The sequence below is a fragment of the Palaemon carinicauda genome, chromosome 19 (genome assembly GCF_036898095.1).
Source record: "Palaemon carinicauda isolate YSFRI2023 chromosome 19, ASM3689809v2, whole genome shotgun sequence".
Taxonomy (NCBI): domain Eukaryota; kingdom Metazoa; phylum Arthropoda; class Malacostraca; order Decapoda; family Palaemonidae; genus Palaemon; species Palaemon carinicauda.
The window spans coordinates 83,167,634-83,189,402 of record NC_090743.1 but is presented as its reverse complement, the minus strand read 5'-3'; the positions used below and the strand labels follow the sequence as shown (position 1 = coordinate 83,189,402).

Sequence of the window (21,769 nt, the reverse complement as noted above, 5' to 3'; positions counted from 1 at the left end):
TTGGTGTATACTAATGTAAGGCACAGTTTTTATGCGGGTACATGAGAGTGATTGAGCTGTATGATAAAATACTAGTACTTTGCTGTACTGTACATGGATAAAAAAGTATGAAAATGCATTGTAGATTCTAACTTATTTTTTTGGACATTTGCTTTAGTTCTTGTTTAATCATCATGGATTTTTTTTTGTATTATTTTGATCTCACTTATGGATAAATATGAATTTTCCTTTCTAGAGTTAGTTTAACACTTGTGCAATCTTTATAAAAGCAGGAAACTATCATTAGTTTACCTCACTTGATCTTACTAGTAAAAACTCCAATCCTGTACTAGTAAAACTCTAATCCTGCCAACTAAAATGATTTATTGTAAATACAGAGTCCATCTGTTATTACCAAATATTTGTAAATGCAAATTGTGGACTTGAGATGTTTCTTTTTCATTTGCAGAAAAAAACCAAGACATCGTGGTTACATGGGTAACTCCAAGTGAAACTCCTTTGTCAATAGTTGAGTATGGTATTGAAAACATTGGACTGAAAGCTTATGGAAAGTCTACCAAATTTACTGATGGAGGATTGGAACACAGAACTATGTGGATACATAGGGTAGTTCTAAAAGATTTGCTGCCCAATACAAGATATAGTGAGTGTCCTTATTTCCTTTCCTCACTTGGCTATTTTTCCATCTTGGAGCCCCTTAGAATTATAAAATCCTGCTTTTCTAACTAGGCTTGTAGCTTAGCTAGTAATAATGATAATGATATACTGTTCACAAGTATGTACAGCACTCTTAAAGGTTGCTCATGAATGGCAGAGTTAAGGGACAGCTCAATGCCCTAGAGACTGACCACATACCATATACATATGATCAGCACCCAAGCTAGGACCAGGGAGAGCCAAGCAATGGCTGCTGATGACTCGACAGGTAGTTCTATAAGTAAGGTTGCAAACACTACAAGAAACTAGCAAGCTTGTGTTGCTCTCAAACCCCCGTCCAACAGATCGCCATGCAGGAATTTTTCCTATAGGCTACCACAAGGTTTAAAGTTATTTTCACTAGTATTATTGATAGGTATATGATACATATTCATATAGTGTTTAGTTAAGCTTCAGTTGTTCATTAGAATACATTGCTGTCTTATATACTGAACTGAAATTTCCTTTTAGTTTTCTTTTGAAATTAATGAGAGTTATTGGTGAAAAATGGGTTCTGGCATGAAATCAGCTTCAATAACTTAAGATTCTTTTTAATGATAACTTGAACAGCCTTAATGACAGGGAGGAAAAGCTAATTATGAAAGGTTTCACCATGAAAAGTGTTTGAACTCAAAATGTCTTGTTGATTGAACATATTAAAACACAATAACTACTGTTCCTGTTAATTACAAAAATTATAGGACAGTAAAATATAGAAATATCCATTCTTCAAATGAGAAAAATTAATCATTTTGACGCTGATCATTTTAGTGTGCATGACTGTACCTTGCCTGATGATAAAGTCAATAATGCTGACCATATCTTTTATTGCATCTTAAGGATTTCGGCGCAGTCGGAAATGATCTTAGAGCTTGAGTTTTGGGATTCACACAGTTTGATTGTTCATAACAGAAACTATTTCTGAAAATTCTATTCAAATTGAACAAATAGATTTTTAATGTTTTTTTTTTTTTTTACTTTTTTTTTTCTTGTTTTGACATTCAAATCGAACGAATGGTTTTTTAATGGTTCTTTTTTGTACTATTTTTTCTTGCTTTGACCATGTTTTTCAAAATCTATCGCTTCCCTGAGTTTTTGAAAAATTAAAATATCGCTTTTTCAATATTTAACTTAGCCGGTGATTATATAGCTGCAACTCTGTTGCCCGACAGACAACTCTACGGTAAAAACTCGCCAGCGATCGCTACACAGGTTGCGGGTGTGCCCAACAGCGCTATCTGTCGTACAGATACCCAGTACTCAATGTAAACAAAGACTCAATTTTCTCTCTGTCGAGCTATCGACAAGACGTACTTACTCGCTGTTGCTAAACTGGAGTTTTTTTCACAACTAATTGGTGAAGTACTTTATTCTAGTTTTGAGCTTTCGCTATGCAGGTGTTTTATCTTCATCTTAAATCTTGAACTCGTTTTGGATAGATTTAATTATGGTGACAAAGAGAGTATGGACTTTCTTTCACTTTTAAATGGCCGACCCTTCCCGTAGACGGAAGTGTGTTTAGGCTTTTAGTAATTATATCACGTTATAGATTTTCCTCTATATATTTTATATCTCTCCGCCTTTATTAGGCCTCTTCGATTAACTTTCCATTTATTATAAACATATAAAAATAATTTTAATGTTTTGTTTATATAGACCTTTCCTGAGAGTAGGCGGTCCTAACTTGGAAACCGAAGTTAATCAACGTTGAGCCCTTTATATCGTAATTAGCTTTTAAAGAGCTAAGGATTTAAAACTTTTTAAATGTAATATTTTATGAAAGAATTTCTTTGATAGTCTTCGTACTGTTTTCAAAGATGAACTAACGTTTAGTTTATTTATGCTACGCAGTTGTTGACGTTCAGGACGTTCAACATGCGCTCTATCGTTACGATAGAGAGAGAGTGTATCACGGTTTCACTTTGCAGTAAGAGTAAATCGATTCTGACGTTTTGTTCATTCTTTCTTAGCTTAAATGTTTTAAATTCTATTTTAAAGGAACTTTTTATTTGAAAAACCTTTCAGTTTTTTCCTTTAGTCAAATAACATGTTTTTTTGACGAAATATAATTGGGCTCTTCTCTTAGGTGCGAAATCAAGAGAGAAAGAGAGAGAGAGATAGAGACGGAGGGAGAGAGAGGAGAGAAAACGTTCCGTTCAAGCGGGTAACGTTGTTCTCGAGTTACTCTCGTCCCTAGTCGCTGTATGGGGAGGAAGGATAAAACGTTTTAGTTTTTTATTCTCGTCCCCAGGCTATGTGCGGTGAGAGATTGAAAACGTAGTTATATGAACTAGTGTTTAGTCTCTTTCCCAGCCACTGATTTTTTTATCTTAAAATATGTTTTCTGTTTTTTGCTGGTATTAATGAGCTTGCATTATACGACTGATTTCGCAATTACTACCTTTTAATGAAGGGTAGAATTGCGTGTTTCAGGTAGAAATCAGTAAAAGTTTCGATTTCAGTGAAATAAGTGCAAAACAGAAAATCGAAGTGATAAAGTGATATGCGCAAAGTGTTACAGTGTTGCGTCCGAGGGTTCGTCTGTTCGTGCCTGTCGTTCACCTAGTCCGGGACCTCTTACATGCTCCCAAGCCCAGGGGAGAAGTAATGTCAAACGACTTATGGGTTCTAGAGGCCTTGACCAACGAACAGACGTTTTCCCTCTATGGTATCGGGTGTATCTTACCAAGATCTCCCCTACCATAAGACGAGAGAGACGTTGTTTCTCCTCGTCATCCGAAGGCTTTTCGCATAAGAAACCTGTCACAAGGTTTCGAAGCCCTTAAGCGAAAGTCAGTCCTTTCAGGACAGGTCCAGCGTTCTGGTTACAACCATTAGGACAGCTCTGACCCTATGCAGTCATCGGATAACTGCTCGCCGCCTAACAAAAGCGTAACACAGACTCCGAGAGTCTTTTTTTGTAGGCAAAGTGTTGCGGTCACAGACGTTACCCTCGTCTCTTACCACAACCATTTCCGTTGATCCTTAATGGGTTGTATGGCAAGACATGCAGTATATGCTTGCCTCCCTTATGGAAGACTATTCTGCCGATTAGTCCGTTGAGTCTAGCCGTTTATCTCATCGATATCCTGGCTTTCAGCCAACCTAACGTTCCTTTGTGCTTACTGTTGACGTTGGCGTAGCTTAGTCACGTCAGTCAGGTTGTTTAGAACCACACTCGATGCGGTCTCGTGTGGTTTTTCAGCCGCATTTGGACGTTAGGCCACTTGCTGATGCTCCTGTTGACGTTCAAGACGTTCACTAACAATCGGAGTTGACTTGTTTTGACGCTGTGCGTCAACCTCCGCATTCTAGAGTTGTTTTGACTGCTCAGTCTAGGCAGTCAAAGCAGTCTCGAGTGGACGCTGTGCGTCCTCACGCACCTGTTGTGGTTGACAGTTCAGTTGTTGACAGCTCACAGACTGTCAAGCAGTTACATGACGTTGCGTTCTGGTCCGCTACTGATGCACCAGTGAGTGTGGACTCTGCTTGTAAAGCATTGCCACCACGGTAGGTCTCTCCCTTGCTTGAGACTCAGCTTTTATCGGACAAGGTTCCTGTAGATGAGGAAGTTGCTGTTCCCCCTACTACTGATATTCCCTTGAGGACTCTGTCAGATGGAGAGGAGCCTAAAGCTGCTTAGCCTCCTATGGACTTTAATTAAATCATGATGATTTTTTTAAGGATCTTTGTCCGGATCTTTTTGTAACTGCTGCTCCTCGTTCGCCTAAACGTCAGAGCTTACACTAGGCCTAGCTACTTCGAAGCCGTTGTTTTTAAGCTAGTGCTCTCTCGCTCTCCTAGAGAGCTTTACGTTGGCTAGGCGACTGGTTTTTCACCAGGAGGAGTTTGGGGGATACAGCCTTTGCTTTCCCTTCTTTTAAACTGGTTTATAGAACGAGAGTCTGATATGACACGAGAGAAGTTCTCGGCTTGGGAGTTCATGCCTCTGCCCAGATAGACTTCTCAATTCTCGTAGACTCTCCCTGGCGCCTGGCCAGGAGACGCTCCAAGTTGTTTACAGGTCAACTTCACAGCAGTTTTCGAGCCTTTGAAGTTTTGCTGTACAATTATGTCACGCATAACAAGGCTTTCAGGGATGGTAAACGGTACCGCTTCAGTCGCTAACCCCGTCTGTTGCCACACCTGCTCCCGTAGACCCTAAATGGGCTTTGCTGCAAGACATGCAGTCCAAGCTTGCGTCCTTGATAGAGGACTTTAATGCGGAGAAGGTTGCTACCGAACCTTCTGGCCAACAACCTTCCTACCGATCGGTTGTGCGCCCTGTTGACGCTGAGGTAACCTACTCGCGTCTGCCAGTTGAGGTGGTTCCTCCACCGATGCGACCCAGTGTGGGTTGCCAGCCGCACGTTGACGTTAAGCGACGCTCGGAGGTGGTTGTTGACGTTCAGGACGTTCAACAACCAGCAGAGGTGACTTGTTTTGACGCAGTGCGTCAACCTCAGCAACCCGGTAGGGTGTTGACTGCACAACCCAGACGGTCTAGACAGTCTCGGGTTGACGCTGTGCTTCCTCGCGCACCCATGGTTGTTGACAGTTCACAGACTGTGCAGCAATTCCATGATATTGCGTCCGGCTCCGTCACGCATCCACCAGTGCGACCGGACTCAGCGAGCCAGACGTTACCCACTCCGTTGCCGTTTCCTCATCAGTTTTCGGATGAGGAACCCTCTGATGAGGACGCTGCTGAACAACAAGACTATCAGCCCCCAGAATAGATCAAGCCCTGCTATCCATCCAGAAGATGCTGAAGAAGGAACGCTGCTCAGTCAGGCTGTGGATGAGTCTGGTAGGGACGCTGTCATCCGTGGAACAATTTGTGTCACTAGGAAGACTACACCTCCGTCCTCTTCAATACCATCTAGCTTTTCACTGGAAAAAGGACAAGACGCTAGAAGCGGTCTCGATCCCGGTTTCCGAAAAGATAAAGTCTTGTCTGACTTGGTGGAAGGACAATATCAACCTAAGAGAGGGTATTCCCCTGGCTGTTCAGACTCCCAACCACGTTCTCTTCTCGGACGCATCGGACGTGGGCTGGGGCGCGACACTAGACGGTCGGGAATGCTCAGGACTGTGGAACTCGAGTCAGAGGAGCATGCATATCAACTGCAAGGAGCTGTTGGCAGTACATCTGGCCTTGAAAAGCTTCAAGTCTCTCCTTCGAGGCAAAGTGGTGGAAGTTAACTTGGACATCACCACGGCCTTGGCGTACATCTCCAAACAAGGAGGTACCCACTCACTGACGTTGTACGAGATCACAAGGGACCTGCTCATCTGGTCAAAAGGTCAAGACATCTCCCTAGTAACGAGGTTCATCCAAGGCGACTTGAACGTCATAGCAGATTGTCTCAGTCGGAAAGGGCAAGTAATTCCAACCGAATGGACCCTCCACAAGGATGTGTGCAAGAGACTTTGGGCCACTTGGGGTAAAACCATCCATAGATCTCTTTGCAACCTCGCTGACCAAGAGGCTTCCAATCTATTGCTCTCCAGTCCCGGACCCAGCAGCAATACATATAGATGCTTTCCTCCTAGATTGGTCACATCTGGATCTCTACGCATTCCCACCGTTCAAGATTGTCAACAAGGTACTGCAGAAGTTCGCCTCTCACGAAGGGACAAGGTTGACGTTAGTTGCTTCCCTCTGGCCCGCGAGAGAATGGTTCACCGAGATACTTCGATGGTTAGTAGACGTTCTCAGTAGTCTTCCTCTAAGGGTAGACCTTCTATGTCAGCCACACGTAAAGAAGGTACTCCAAAGCCTCCACGCTCTTCGTCTGACTGCCTTCAGACTATCGAAAGACTCTCGAGAGCTAGAGGCTTTTCGAAGGAAGCAGCCAGTGCGATTGCTAGAGCAAGGAGAGCTTCTTCCATTAGAGTCTACCAATCGAAGTGGGAAGTCTTCCGAGACTGGTGCAAGTCAGTTTCTGTATCCTCGACCAGTACCTCTGTAGCTCAAATAGCTGTTTTTCTCTTATACCTGAGAAAAGGACGATCCCTTTCAGCTCCCACTATCAAGGGCTACAGAAGCATGTTGGCATCGGTCTTCCGGCATAGAGGCTTAGATCTTTCCAAACATAAAGATCTGCAAGACCTCCTTAAGTCTTTTGAGACCACCAAGGAGCGTCGTTTGGCTACCCCTGGATGGAATTTAGACGTGGTACTAAGATTCTTCATATCAGACAGGTTGGAGCCGTTACAATCAGCCTCCCTGAAAGATCTCACTCTTAAGACTCTTTTCCTGGTATGCTTAGCCTCGGCTAAAAGAGTCAGTGAGATTCATGCCTTCAGCAAGAACATAGGATTTTCGTCAGAAAAAGCCACTTGTTCGCTACAACTTGGTTTTCTAGCCAAAAATGAGCTGCCTTCTCGGCCTTGGCCTAAATCTTTCGATATCCCCAGCTTATCGGAGATCGTAGGCAATGAACTAGAAAGAGTCTTATGCCCTGTTGGAGCTCTTAAGTTCTATTTAAAGCGTACTAAACCTTTACAAGGCCAATCTGAAGCTTTATGGTGTTCAGTTAAGAAACCATCCTTGCCTTTGTCAAAGAATGCTTGGTCAGACTTTATCAGATTGTTAATACGAGAAGCTCATTCACATCTGAGTGAGGAAGACCGAACTTTGCTTAAGGTGAAGACGCACGAAGTTAGAGCTGTAACAACTTCCGTGGCCTTTAAGCAAAATATATCTCTGCAAAGTATAATGGACGCAACCTATTGGAGAAGCAAGTCAGTGTTCGCGTCATTTTACTTGAAAGATGTCCAGTCTCTTTACAAGAACTGCTACACACTGGGACCATTCGTAGCAGCGAGTGCAGTAGTGGGTGAGGGCTCAACCACTACAATTCCCTAATTCCATACCCTTTTAATCTTTCTCTTGAAATGTTTTTATTGTTGTTTTATGGGTTGTCCGGAAGGCTAAGAAGCCTTTCGCATCCTGGTTGATTTGGCGGGTGGTCAAAGTCATTTCTTGAGAGCGCCTAGATTAGGGGTTTTGATGAGGTCCTGTTGTATGGGTTGCAACCCTTGATACTTCAGATCCTAGGGGTCGATCAGCATCCTAAGAGGATCGCGAGGCTCCGTAAGGAAGACGTACTTAAAAGGCAGAGAAATTTTTCAAGTCGACTTCCTTACCAGGTACCTATTTATTTTGTTTTTGTTATTTTGATAACTTCTAAATGAAATAAAAACTCTTAGCTCATGAAAGTGTAAACATATATTGCTGGTCTCTACCCACCCCCCTGGGTGTGAATCAGCTATATAATCACCGGCTAAGTTAAATATTGAAAAATGTTATTTTGATAATAAAATAAATTTTTGAATATACTTACCCAGTGATTATAAATTAAAGGACCCTCCCTTCCTCCCCAATAGAGACGCAGTGGGACGAGGAGAAAATTGAGTCTTTGTTTACATTGAGTACTGGGTATCTGTATGACAGATGGCGCTGTTGGGCACACCCGCAACCTTTGTAGCGATCGCTGGCGAGTTTTTACCGTAGAGTTGTCTGTCGGGCAACAGAGTTGCAGCTATATAATCACCGGGTAAGTATATTCAAAAATTTATTTTATTATCAAAATAACATATTTATTCCCAAGTTTAAGTTATATTGAATGCAAACGATAACATTACAAAGCACTAAAATTTTATTTTTCATTTGAAAAAAATGATAAAAAAATAAATCAAAATTTCACAGTAATACACGACTTAGAAAAATGCAAAGATGAAACACACTAGAGTCAAGTATTATAAAACTTTGTAAATTTTTAGAATATGTTTGAAACTAAAGTAGATAGAATTATAAATGAAAAAAAGGTTTGGAGAAAAATTAATTTAAAGATTTTTTTCTTCTCACCTTTTCTGATAAAGCTCTTAGGGGAAAGCTATAGGCTCCAGGTCACTATCTTGGTATGTACTATCCCCACTTATGATATGCTAAAATGAATGATAAAAACTTGCAGGGATGATTCTTAGTATCAACATGCACATGATCATATGACTTCACTATATAGTACATGTTTCTTCACTGACTTTGAAATAAGTGCAAACCTAATAGAACCCCTCTTATTTGGCATGATTGAAGTAGCAAAAAGATAAAAATAATGAAGTAATAAAAAATATGTGAATAACAAGGGTGCTTAAGAAAATCTCAATGTACAGTGAGCCCTCGCTACTACGCGGTTCGACCATCGCGGATTCACGACTTCGCGGACTTTTTTCATTAAATACGGCATCCGATTTCATCAGCAAACCACTATTTTTGGGGGAAACATCATTTTATTCTAGAAAATTGCTACTCTTTAAATAGTTAATTGCACATTAAGAAAGTGTGTACTTTTGTTTTTAAATTTCAGGTGTGTTTTTAAAAAGCGAGTATTGTTGACTTCTTTTTGTTTTACTTTTGGCTGTGATCAGATCAGCTGACGTCTAGCTGCCGGTCTCAAGAATATGCACGTACGAAGTATTGTTTATACCATTTCTTAACTTATTCAAACCATCTATACAGTTGATATTACATAAGCACCAATGTGTTATAACCTATCATATTTTTTTGTTTATTACATTTAAAACAATTCTCTCTCTCTCTCTCTCTCTCTCTGTGGGCTACTTTTCACTACCTCTCATTCCTTACCTCTATCTCACTAACAAATGAAATCTTTGTTGCTTCACAAAGTTTCATTTATATTGAAAATTAATCATGATTCAATTTTCCTTACTTTCTCCAATCTCGCACTATGTCACATCGAACGTTATAGCGGTAACTTAATTGTTCGACAACTTTAAAAATCGGCCTAGTACTTGCTTCTTCTCTTACTTTTTTTTTTTTTTAGATGGTTTCATAATTAAGGCGGGTGCAAGTTGACTTATAACTGAAGTTAGGAAAAGTATTTTGGATATGGAATGGAGAATCATCTTTAGTAACAGTTTAGAATTATCGTAAATTATCATTCGGTCATTAGCGGCAGTTTGTTATTGTTGATTAAACGCCCAAAAAAAAAGAAAAAAAAATTTGTTTTCCTGCTTTGCTATGTATGTAGGATTTTATATAGATACGGTAAATAATATTTGTAATAACATATTTACTAAAAGCTTTTAATATCATTATTTATCACTTTCATCATGCGCGTTTAATGCCTTCGTTTGTTTATTACGATCGAAGATGGAGCGTACAGTAAACGAATGGAAGGTTTCCGTTTCAGGCGGCGTCATAAAGAAAAACATTATATAAATGGCATTCTTTTCATTTATTTGGAAGTCCTAAGAAAAATTAAGTAAAACATTGGTAATAACAAAATCAACATATAATCAATACTTAGTAAGATTGCTGTCGATGCAAAAACTATCCTATACACAGATGTGTAAATGCGTCTGTTTCTTCATTATGATCAGAGATAAACGTAAACAAAACATTGGTTGTCATTTTTTATCGTGCTTTTTGGCGTGTTTAAGAAACGCATGATATAAAATCGCCTTTAATATTTTTGCCTTTTTTAGTTTAGGGTACTGTAGTACATGCATTAAGTTTTCAGTACATTAAAGGGTAGTTTGTTAACAATACTACATAAAGGGGAGGTTTTAAAAGTCTGAATATACATGTTAAATAAATACGTAAATATGGTGTCCCTACTTCGCGGATTTTCAGCTATCACGGCCGGGTTTGGAACTTATCTACCGCGATAAACGAGGGTTCACTGTAATAATAAACACGAAAAAAGACGTTTCACTCTAAATTTTTTGACAAGTTGGTCACTAATCAGACCACCTGTAGCCCACACACATTGTTATTGTTTTCTTATGTATCGCACAAAAAACAATACAAAATTAGTATAAACATGAATATTGAAGAATGTCAGTGGCCGCTATTGCCGAGATAAGGAAATTCTGGGTGCATATGTGTGAGCAAAATTGCTTTTCTACCCAATAAGGAAGCTTCTACATTTCATAATCTTTCATCTAGCAATGAAACAGACCTTTTACAGTACAGTGTAAAAATGACAAAATCAGAAAATGGCCGTGTCCAAATACAGTACCCAATACCTATTTGTTCCGTAACCGAAATACAAACCACGCTATTTACATAGGGTTTACTTTCGGCGTAGCTGAAATTGACTAGCCATTAGATTTTTAACGAGGGTTTACTACCCCCGCGCTAGTTACTAGGGGTAGGGGAGGGGTAGCTTGCTACCCCTCCCCCCTCACACACCGGTGAAATGTCTCACTTCACTTTTGGCTCGAACGATGTACAGTACAGACGTGTCTGTCTTCGTCCTCGCTTGGCAGCCATTTTATGTTTTGTCTTTACTTAATCACTTACTTTTCTTATACTCTATATATATGTAAACATATTTTCATGTTTATGTATATATTTGAGTATAGAAATCAGTAAGTTTCCTTTTCAGAGTTCGTGCTTGTGTGTGTAGTGTACGATATCTCTGTGGAGCCCACGGCAGTTAGGCCACCACGGTGTAATTTCATGGGTCGCGATCGAGTTTGACTACGGTCTCTCTCTCTCTCTCTTGAGGTCGTTCACCCTTTACTACATTTTACCTTTACTACGTCCTGGGTAGCTTCCTTCCCATGTCGGGTGGGGTTGCTGCGCCGTACATTTTATCTCAATTATTTTTATGAATCTACAGTAATTGTATTTGTTAACTTTTTAGCTTTTTGTAGAACGCCTCCTTTTGGGGTTTTTCGTTCCTTCTTTAGTGAACATTCATATTTGAATTACATAATTATAATTGTTATAATTCTGTGTTTGTTACCGCTCTCCTTCCATGAGTGTAAGTGGAGTTGAGGGCACATGCCTCTTGTGTAATTCTTGTGTTCTTTTCCCTCGGGATTCCTCTTCGGAGTCTTCCCGGGGGAGTGAATGTTAACTAATTACTTTTTTATTTTTCACAATTAACGATCTAGTTTTCGTTTGTATAATGTGACAACGAAGCGAGCTGCCTTATTGGGGCCTGGGGAGTCTGCTGTTGCTGCCTCCCCTATAGAACTTCGTCAGGGGCGTGTCTCCTCCTGGAAGTGCTCCCGTGACGACTGACAGCTCTTCAGTTCATCTTAGAACTCTCAGGAGGCTCGCCTCCTTGGGTGGGTAACTTCCCTTCCGAGGGAAGGTTTCCTGTCCAGGCTTGAGTTTTTCCCTTCGGGGGGAACTCCTCTTACCTTATTTTGTTCCTGGTCCTCCGGCGGTTATGCTCTTGGTGCTGAGCGACCATTTTTGTAACCTTGCTCAAGGAGCTGAGTGGTTGCAAGCTCGGACCATGGAATTCATGCGACTATGCTCTTGGTGCTGAGTGGTCGCACCTGCAGCTACGCTCAAGGGGCTGAGCAACTGCAGGAGCCCCTCTTCGGAGGATTGCTCTTTTTAGGTCACTTGCTGACCTGTCTCTTCTACGAAGTGTTCCTCTCTCGTTCGCGAGGGAGGACACTCATAGAGACTCCTCTTCGGAGGACTCTTTTGCTGTTGTTGCTGAAGGCTCAGTCCCCTTCGGGGGTATCTGAGCCCTACAGTCTCTCCTGCGAGTGCTTCTCCCCCAGGGGGGAGTTCACCACAGACTCCTCTTCGGAGGACTCCGTCTGCTGTTGTTGCTGAAGGCTCAGTCCCCTTCGGGGGGCAACTGAGCCCTACGGTCTCTCCTGCGAGTGCTTCTCCCCCGGGGTGGAGTTCACCACAGAGACTCCTCTTCGGAGGACTCCGTCTGCTGTTGTTGCTGTTGTTGCTGAAGGCTCAGTCCCCTTCGGGGGCCAGTTGAGCCCTACGGTCTCTCCTGCGAGTGCTTCTCCCCTGGGGGGGGAAGTCACCACAGAGACGCCTCTTCGGAGGACTCCTCCTGCTGTTGTTGCTGTTGTTGCTGAGGGCTCAGTTCCCTTCGGGGACAGCTGATGCCAACGGTCTCTCCTGCCTGTGACTCTTCCCCTCGGGGGAGTTCACGATCAGAGACTCCTCTTCGGAGGTCGGAGGGTGTTGCGCCTGTCCGAGGTCGTTTTCATCTTCATTCGACGTTTTCCGCAGAGGACCCTCCTCGACAAGTACCGACCGTTGCAGCTGCTCTACTCCTGACAGACCTTCTAGTCTTCATCTCCGTTCCTGGACGCAGATGCGCATTGGGCGCCAACACACCCCGTCGCAACGGGCACCGGTCCTTTCGGGGCTAGGGGGCTTATTCCACAGTATGGGTAAGTCCCTTAAGTGCCAGGTTTTACCTGCGTGCCTACGATCTCCTGCGCGCCCGCGCGCAGTAGTGCTCTAGCGCTCGCCTGCTGTGGACCACGAACTCCGGTAATTGAGTCTCGCCGTAGATCTTCTTCCTGCGCGCCAGCGCTCACCTGTGCGCCAGGTCTCTTCAGCTCGCCAGCGCACATCTGCTCGCCCTTTCCTGCTACGCGCCAGGGGCGCCAACGGTTTCCTGAACGCCCACGATCGCCTACTTGCCAGCGCGCATCGACGCTCCCCTTCCTGATGCTCCTGCGCGCCTCCTGATTAGCGCGATGTGCGCCAACGTTTGCCCTCACGCCCACGATCTTCCAGATCTGGGCACAGGCAAGAAGATTTCCTTCGCCTCCTCGCCGACGATCTTCTCTAGTCTCTTACGCGCCAGCGATCTCCTATGCGCCCGCGCGATTCTTCGCTTGCGCGCAAGCGTTTTTAACGCGCCACCGCTCGCCAACGCGCCATCGCTTGTCAACGCGCCACCGCTTGTCAACGCGCCATCGCTTGTCAACGTGCCATCTCTTGCCAACGCGCCTTCACTTGCCTACGGGCCATCGCTCACCAAGACGCGCCATCACTCGTCAGCGCGCCATCGCCCACTTACGCGCCATCGCCCGCCTACGCGCCATCGGTCTCCCGGCCGCCTGCCCTCGCCCGCGCGCCCACGTGCCCTGTGGGCGCCCGCGCACATGCGCACCCATGTTCGCCCGCGCGCGAACCAACGGTTTTCTATTGCGCGAGCACCAGCGCGGTTCCCGGCAGTGAGCCATCGCTTGCCAACGCGCCGTCGCTCACCTACGCTCCATCGCTCGCCTTCGCACCATCGGATTCCGACCGCCAGCGCTCGCCCTTCCAACCGCGCTCGCCCTTCCAACCGCGCTCGCCCTTCCAACCGCGCTCGCCCTTCCAACCGCGCTCGCCCTTCCAACCGCGCTCGCCCTTCCAACCGCGCTCGCCCTTCCAACCGCGCTCGCCCTTCCAACCGCGCTCGCCCCCACCTGCGCTCCCTCGCGCACTTTCGATTGCGCGCTCTCGCGCCCACGCACCTGCGTGCCCGCGCACGGGCGCACCCACGTTCGCCCACGCGCGAACCATCGATTTACCTTCGCGCGAACGCCAGGGCGATTTCAACCGCGATTCCCGTCTGGTTTTCGCAACACGGGTAACCTGGCGAGTCTTCAGGAGCACCTACTTCCAGAACACGATCTTCATCCCGTAAACGCAAAGCATAGCACGTGCAAGAGCAGGAAAAATCTTCAGGGAGGTCTGAGCAACATTCTTCTCTTTCTTTTCAGAACCTGGTTTAGCCCTTCCTCCCCACCATTCCGTGGAAGTGGTTTGCCAGGGAGTTTTCTTTCAAGAAATTCTCCGCCCGGCAGGGGGTGACTGGTCTAGCCCTTCCTCTTCATCATTTCGTGGAAGGGGCTTACCAGTCCTTTCCCTCTCCAATTGCGACCCGAGGATTTGTAAAAGGAAGCTCCAGGAAGGTCATGGGAACTTTCCTCCTCTCGGGCTCAAGCACCTTTGCGTTCCGTCGCCAAGTTTCGAACTTGCGGACAAACTCGATGATGAAGCATCTAGACGCAGTGACCGAGGGCTTCCTCTCGGAAGTCCCATCCGTGGATGTCGGCAAACTCAGACACTCTCCCATCCTTGGGAAGAGCTTGTTTGAGCCCAAGGACAGAGAAATGGACAGCTGGTGTGCAGAGGAGGTCGAATCTCGATTCACTCCTCCAAAAGGCGCTTATTTCAAGACCCTGCAAGCCTCCGACGCCTCATCATACAGCCTCGTCAGCTTAGGTTATCAGAACCGGCTCCGGCAGCTAAGACAAGGTGTACAATAGCAGTCCCCTCCTGTCAGGGACAGGTAGGATGGGAAATCCTCCCGGGGAGGCAATAATCCTAGAGGGAGCGGCCGAGTTCGCAAACTCTAGGATTGGCAACCCCCCTGCAGGTCTCCCGCTGGGGGGATGCCTAAGGTTACTTTTTAAATATTAAACTTAGCCGGTGAATATATAAATAGCTGACGTCTCCGACGGTCGACAGATTCCAAAAACTCGCGAGCGATCGAAGGCTGCCGGGTGTGCCCACCAGCGCCGACTATCGGCCAGATACCGCATATACTTCTCAACCAAACCAGTTCTTCTCTGTCGGTGTTAAAGACAACAGTGGTTCCGCTCGCGGTTGACCTCGAGTTTTCTACCGATTGGTGAAGTACTTGGTTTTGGTTTTATTGCTTTCGCCGTGTTGGATTATTCAATACAATCTTCAAAAGAAATGCTTTTGAAAGGAGAGGAAAAGTTTTTGCCCTTGTTTTTAAGATGGCCGACCCTTCCCTCAGTGTACGGAAGTGTGTTAAAGGCTTTTAGTAATTATTTTATCACTTTATAAATTATTGTTGATATTTATAGATTTACCTCTATATATTTTATATCTCACCCGCCTTTATTAGGCCTCTTTGATTAGCTTTCCATTTATACTTAACACCGAGATAAATTTTATGTTTTTGTTTATAAGCGGCCTTTACCTATTCTTTGTAGGCGGTCCTGACTTGGAAAACGAAGTTAAACAACGTTGAGCCCATTCAACTTTTATTTTTGTTTAGATAAAAACAGTTGCTCTGTAAGAGTGATGAGATGAATATTTTTAGAAAATATTTTAAGAAATTTATTCTTTGAATAGTCTTCGTGCTGTTTTTCAAAGATGAACTAACGTTTGGTTTATTTATGCTACGCAGTTTGCGCTCTATCGTTACGATAGAGAAAGAGAGAATCACGGTTTCACTTTGCAGAAAGAGTAAATCGATTTTGACGTTTTGTTCAAAATCGAAGTTTTTTAGATACTAATTTAAAGGAACATGTTAATTTTCAATTTCTTAGTCCTTTCAGTTTTTTCCCTTAGTCAAATAACCTGTTATTGACGAAGAGTGAGTGAGCCATTCTCTTGTGAGTGACAAGAGAGAGAGAGAGAGAGAGAGAGAGAGAGAGAGAGAGAGAGAGAGAGAGAGAGAGAGAGAGAGAGAGAGAACGATCCGATCTTTATTCTCGTCCCAAGTCTCTGTACAAGGAGTTTGGGAGCGAGTAACGTTGTTCTCGATTCAGATTTTTACTCTCGTCCCAAGTCTCTGTACGGGGAGAGAGGATAAAACGTTTTAGTTTTTATTCTCATCCCAAGGCACTGTACGGTGAGAGATTGAAAACGTAGTCCTTAGTGAACTATTTTTTAGTCTCATCCCCAGTCACTGATCTTTTTAACGTCATATATTTCCGTTTTATTCAATATATATGTATATGTTTATTAATTTTTGCATGTGTGTTTCATTTTGTACTAATGTGCTTACATTATACGACTTATTTCGCAATTCTAACCTTTTGATTTAAGGGAGAATTGCGTGCTTCAGGTAGAAATCAGCTTTATTCATGTCTAATGGGAAATTATTAAAAAATGCAATATCAGTGAAGAAAGTGCAAAAAACATGTTCTGTGTTGCGGAGGGTTCCTTTGTTCGTGCTTGTTGCTTGCCTAGGCTGAGACCTCTTTCAGGCTCCCCTGCACCAGGGAGAAGGAATGTCGTAGGACCTAAGGGAGTGAGAGGTGTAAACCAACGAACAGACGTTCCCTCAAAGGTATCAGACGTTGCTCGTCAAGCACGTCCTTGCCATAAGACAGGAGAGACGAAGTTTCTCCTCGTCTTCCGATGATTCGTCTCTTTAAAAGCCTGGGCGTAAGGTTTCGAGACGGTTGAAACGTTTATTAGTTCCTTCAGAACAAGTTCAACGTCCTAGCTGTAGTCATCATGAGAGTCCCGTTCATAGCGATGACGTTCATGTACAGACGTTTCTGCCACAGACTCGACGTGACGTTGAGCGGTAGACACCGTAGACACAACGTGACGTCGAGTGTCAGTCACCGTAGTCACGATATAGCATCGATCAGCAGTCACCGCTGTTACTACGTGACGTTTGAACGTCAGCCACCGCAGTCACAGGTTGATCCGAAGTTAAGTGTTTTGCAAGATATGCTGTTAAAGCTTTCTTCTTTAATAGAAGCTTACGATCCTGTTCCTGTGCGAAAGGATCCTTTGCTTTTTGTACGTCACGGTTCTGGGATACGTGATTCAGGTCTTCAACCTTCTAAACGAGCTTTGTTACGCCACGCTGACGTTATCCCTAGTGACAGCTTTGCTGTTAAACGAGATGCTGAGCATAAATCTCGATGTAACTTTGATCGCTTTGAACGTCAGCCACCGCAGTCACAGCGTGACGTTGAGCGGTAGACATCGCAGACACGACGTGACGTTGAGCGGTAGACACTGTAGACATGACGTGACGTCGAGGGTCAGTCATCGTAGTCACGATATAGCATCGAACAGCAGTCACCGCTGTTACTACGGGACGTTTGAACGTCAGTTACTTCTGTCACGACGTGTAGTAGAATAACATTCTCTGCAGTCACAACGTGACATCGACCCTCCAACTTTAACTTCTGTTCATATACAAGTTGATGTAGCCTGTCAGACTTTTCCTTCACGTCATTCTGAATATAAATCTCCTTCTCGCAAGACTTTAGATTTATCAGATGATGTGCCTTCTGAAAAAGTTGATGACCCCCTTTCAACTAATGTACCTTTGGGGAGTCATTCAGAAGAGGAGTATCCTAGGGTGGTCCAACAATCCCTTTTTTATAATTATGAATTTCTTTAGTGAAATTTTGTCCTACTCGTTTTGTAACGGCTGCTCCGCCGTCTGAGTTTACTCTTGGCATGACTTTCTTCGACTCCTACATTTACGAAGTCAGTTCTCTCTTGTTCTTCCAAGAGAGCCATGCTCTTACTGGGAGACTGGTTGGAATCCAGAAGTTTAGGAAAGTCTGCTTTTGCTTTTCCTCCTTCTTAATTAGCTTCTCGCTCGAGCGTCTGGTGTGACACAGGAGAAGTTCTCGGTTGGGGAGTACCTGCCTCTGCCCAGGGAGACTTCTTAAGCCTAGTGGACTCTCCTCGTCGTCTAGCCATGAGACGCTCCAAGATTTTATGGTCTGCTTCAGAGCTAGACCATCTCCTGTTAGGAGTTTTTTTTTTTCGAGCGTTTGAAGTATTTATTTGTTGGATTGGTCCCTGGGAGCCTTAAGTAAGAAGGTCTCTCCATCTGTCAATGTATTGCTGTACAATTATGTCATGCATGAACAAGGCTATCAGGGATGGCTCCAATGATCTGGCAGCCACGTTCACTGCAGGAGTACTTAAGATGTAAGTGCGCTCAATGTGTTTATTGTCAAGACAAAGTTCACGATGAAGACTACCAAATCTGTCTTGGCAGCAGTAAGGGAAGGCGACTGGATGGTCTCTCTCGACCTTCAGGATGCATACTTCCACATCCCGATTCATCCAAACTTTCAACAACATCTGAGGTTTGTGGACGGGAAAGTAGTGTACCAATTTCGAGCACTGTGCTTCGGCCTCATTCCTGCTCCTCTTGTTTTTACAAGGCTCTTGCAAAATGTAGCAAGCTTTCTACATTTTTTGAGGATTCAGAGCCTCCCTTTATTTTGACGACTGGCTAATCAGGGCGTCGTCATTAAATCGCTGTCTGGAGAGCCTCTAATGGACATTTGACCTAACCAAGGAGCTAGGTCTCATAGTGAACGTAGAGAAGTCGTAACTTACAGTACTCCATCCCAGACTATTCTTTATTTGGGAATGGAGATACAGTGTCGAATTTTTCGGGCCTTTTCGTCTCCCACAAGAATGGAACAAGCTCTGTTAAAAGTCCGTCACTTGCAAGAGAAAAACAGTTGCTCTGTAAGAGTTTGAACGAGCCTCGTGGGAACTCTTTCATCGCTGGAGTAGTTTATCTCTCTGGGGAGACTCAACCTTTGTCCTCTCCAATTTCACCTAAACCATTGGAACAAGGAGAAGGGCTTAGAGAGTATCTCTTTCCCAATCTCCAACTCAGTCTAGACATGTCTGACTTGGTGGGACAGCAACATCAGACTTCGAGAAGGTCTTTCTCTTGCGATCAAGAACCCAAACCATGTGTTGTATTTAGATGCATCGGATTTGTGTTAGGGAGCTCCACTGGACAGTCTGGAATGCTCGGGTCTTTGGTCCACGGATCAGAAGGAACTCCATTTAAGGCAAGTAACATCTCTCTTTTGACGAGATTTGTGCAAGGAGAAATGAATGTCTTGGCGGACTGCCTCAGCAGAAGAGGACAAGTCATCTCCATGGAGTGGACGTTGCACAAGACTGTGTGCGAGAAGCTATGGATGACATGGGGTCAACCCACCATAGATCTTTTTGCGACTTCACTGACAAAGAGGCTCTCGACTTACTGCTTTCCAGTTCCAGATCCAGAGGCAGCCCACATAGACGCTTTCCTGCTGGACTGGTCTCACCTGGACGTTTATGCCTTTCCACCTTTCAAGATCTTAAACAAGGTGCTGCAGAAGTTCACCTCTCACGAAGGGACCAGGTTGACGTTGGTTGCTCCCCTCTGGCCCGCGAGAGAGTGGTTCACAGAGGTACTTCTATGGCTGGTATACGTTCCAAGAAGTCTGCCGTTGCGGATGGATCTCTTGCGACAGCCTCACGTAAAGAGATTTCATCAAAGCCTCCCCGCGCTTCGTCTAACTGCCTTCAGACTATCGAAAGACTCTCTTGAGCTCGAGGGTTTTCGAAGGAGGCAGCTAGAGCGATCGCGAGGGCTAGAAGATCCTCTTCCATCAGGATCCATCAGTCGAAATGGGAGGTATTTAGAGACTGGTGCAAGTCCTCCTCTATTTCCTCTTCCAGTGCCTCTGTAGCGCAGATTGCGGATTTTCTGCTTTATCTGAGAAAAGGTCGCTCCCTCTCTGCATCCACCATTAAAGGCTACAGAAGCATGTTAGCTTCTGTTTTCAAGCATAGGGGTTTGGATCTTTCTAATAACAAAGATCTCCAAGACCTGCTTAAGTCTTTCGAGACTTCCAAGGAGCGTCATATTTCGACTCCTGCTTGGAACTTGGACGTGGTCCTACAATTCCTTATGTCAGACAGGTTTGAACCATTAAATTCAGCCTCCCTGAAGGATCTTACCCTCAAGACACTTTTTTTGGTGAGCTTGGCTTCGGCTAAAAGGGTTAGTGAGATACATGCTTTTAGCAAGAACATCGGCTTCTCCACTTATAAAGCAGTATGTGCTCTTCAACTTGGTTTTTTGGCCAAGAATGAACTTCCGTCTCGTCCTTGGCCTAAATCATTTGAAATCCCCAGTCTTTCTGAGATTGTGGGGAATGAAGTTGAAAGAGTGCTGTGCCCCGTTAGAGCTCTTAAATTTTATTTATCCAGAACTAAACCGCTACGAGGTTGTTCAGAGGCTTTATGGTGCTCCGTTTAAAAAGCCCTCTTTGCCCATGTCTAAGAATGCGTGGTCTTATTTTATTAGACTTTTGATTCGGGAGGCACACTCTCATTTAAGTGAGAAGGATCGTAATTTACTTAAAGTCAAGGCTCATGAAGTTAGAGCGATAGCAACTTCAGTAGCGTTTAAGCAAAATAGATCCATTAAAAGTATTATGGACGCGACCTTTTGGAGAAGCAAGTCGGTATTCGCTTCATATTACTTGAAAGATGTCCAGACTCTTTATGAGGACTGCTACACACTGGGACCATTCGTAGCAGCGAGTGCAGTAGTGGGTGAAGGCTCTACCACTACATTCCCTTAATACCAATATCCTTTTAATCTACTCTTGAAATTTTTAATCTTGTTTTGGGTTGTACGGGAGACTAAGAAGTCTTTCGCAATCTTTTTGATTTGGCGGGTGGTCAAAATATTGTTTTTTTGAGAGCGCCCAGATTAAGGGTATTGATGAGGTCCTGTTATAGGGGTGTTCACCCTGGATATAGCAGCTCCTGGGAGTCTTTCAGCATCCTAAGAGGATCGCTGGGCTTCGTGAGGATAGCGGACTAATGAGGCAGAGTAATCATCAGAGTCAGCTTCCTTACCAGGTACCTATACTTAAGTTTGTTTTTTGAATAGTTGTCAAAAACTCTTGAGCATATACGCCTTTATTGTTTTAATACTGGTCTCTACCCACCACCATGGGTGTGAATCAGCTATTTATATATTCACCGGCAAAGTTTAATATTTAAAAATGATATTTTCATTATAAAATAAATTTTTGAATATACTTACCCGGTGAATATATAATATTAAAGGCCCTCCCTTCCTCCCCGATAGAGACCCTACGGACTGAGAAGAACTGGTTTGGTTGAGAAGTACAGTATATGCGGTATCTGGCCGATAGTCGGTGCTGGTGGGCACACCCGGCAGCCTTCATGTTGATCGCTCGCGAGTTTTTGGAATCTGTCGACCGTCGGAGACGTCAGCTATTTATATATTCACCGGGTAAGTATATTCAAAAATTTATTTTATAATGATAATATCATTTTTCAGATAGCAGCATCCCGGTGCCGATTCCTGCATGATCTCCATGATCAGCCAAGGATATCGTGCCTCGCTCTTAACATCTCTCCTCTACTGACAGCGAATCCAGTGTCGCTGAGCTTCTATGCCAGGGGATCGGCAAGGGGTTTGCCCTTCGGGCAGGAGCCATGCTCTAGAACAGTGGTTCTCAAACTATGGGTCGCGACCCAAAGTTGGGTCGCGAGATCAATTTTGATGGGTCGCAGGGACACAGGATTCAGGTAAAGAAAGAGAAGTCTATAGTAGGAGTTGAGGCGGTGAAAGTGTTGCTCCCATTTGTAACAACATACCTTTGCGAGCAAGGTTTCTCAGCTCTGACTCATATGAAAAATAAGTCGAGGAACAAGCTTAACCCCGAGCATGATATGAGATGCAGC

The 21,769-nt window shown here is 44.1% G+C and overlaps 1 protein-coding gene across 1 annotated transcript in view; it reads left to right on the top strand.

The window, feature by feature from the left end:
• LOC137658695 (acid phosphatase type 7-like) overlaps positions 1–21,769 on the top strand; it is a 141,567-nt gene that overhangs the window by 32,577 nt on the left and 87,221 nt on the right. Inside the window, exon 3 of the mRNA XM_068393685.1 lies at positions 449–643. Coding sequence (XP_068249786.1) covers positions 449–643 — 195 coding nt within the window. The remainder of the gene's footprint in view (positions 1–448; positions 644–21,769) is intronic.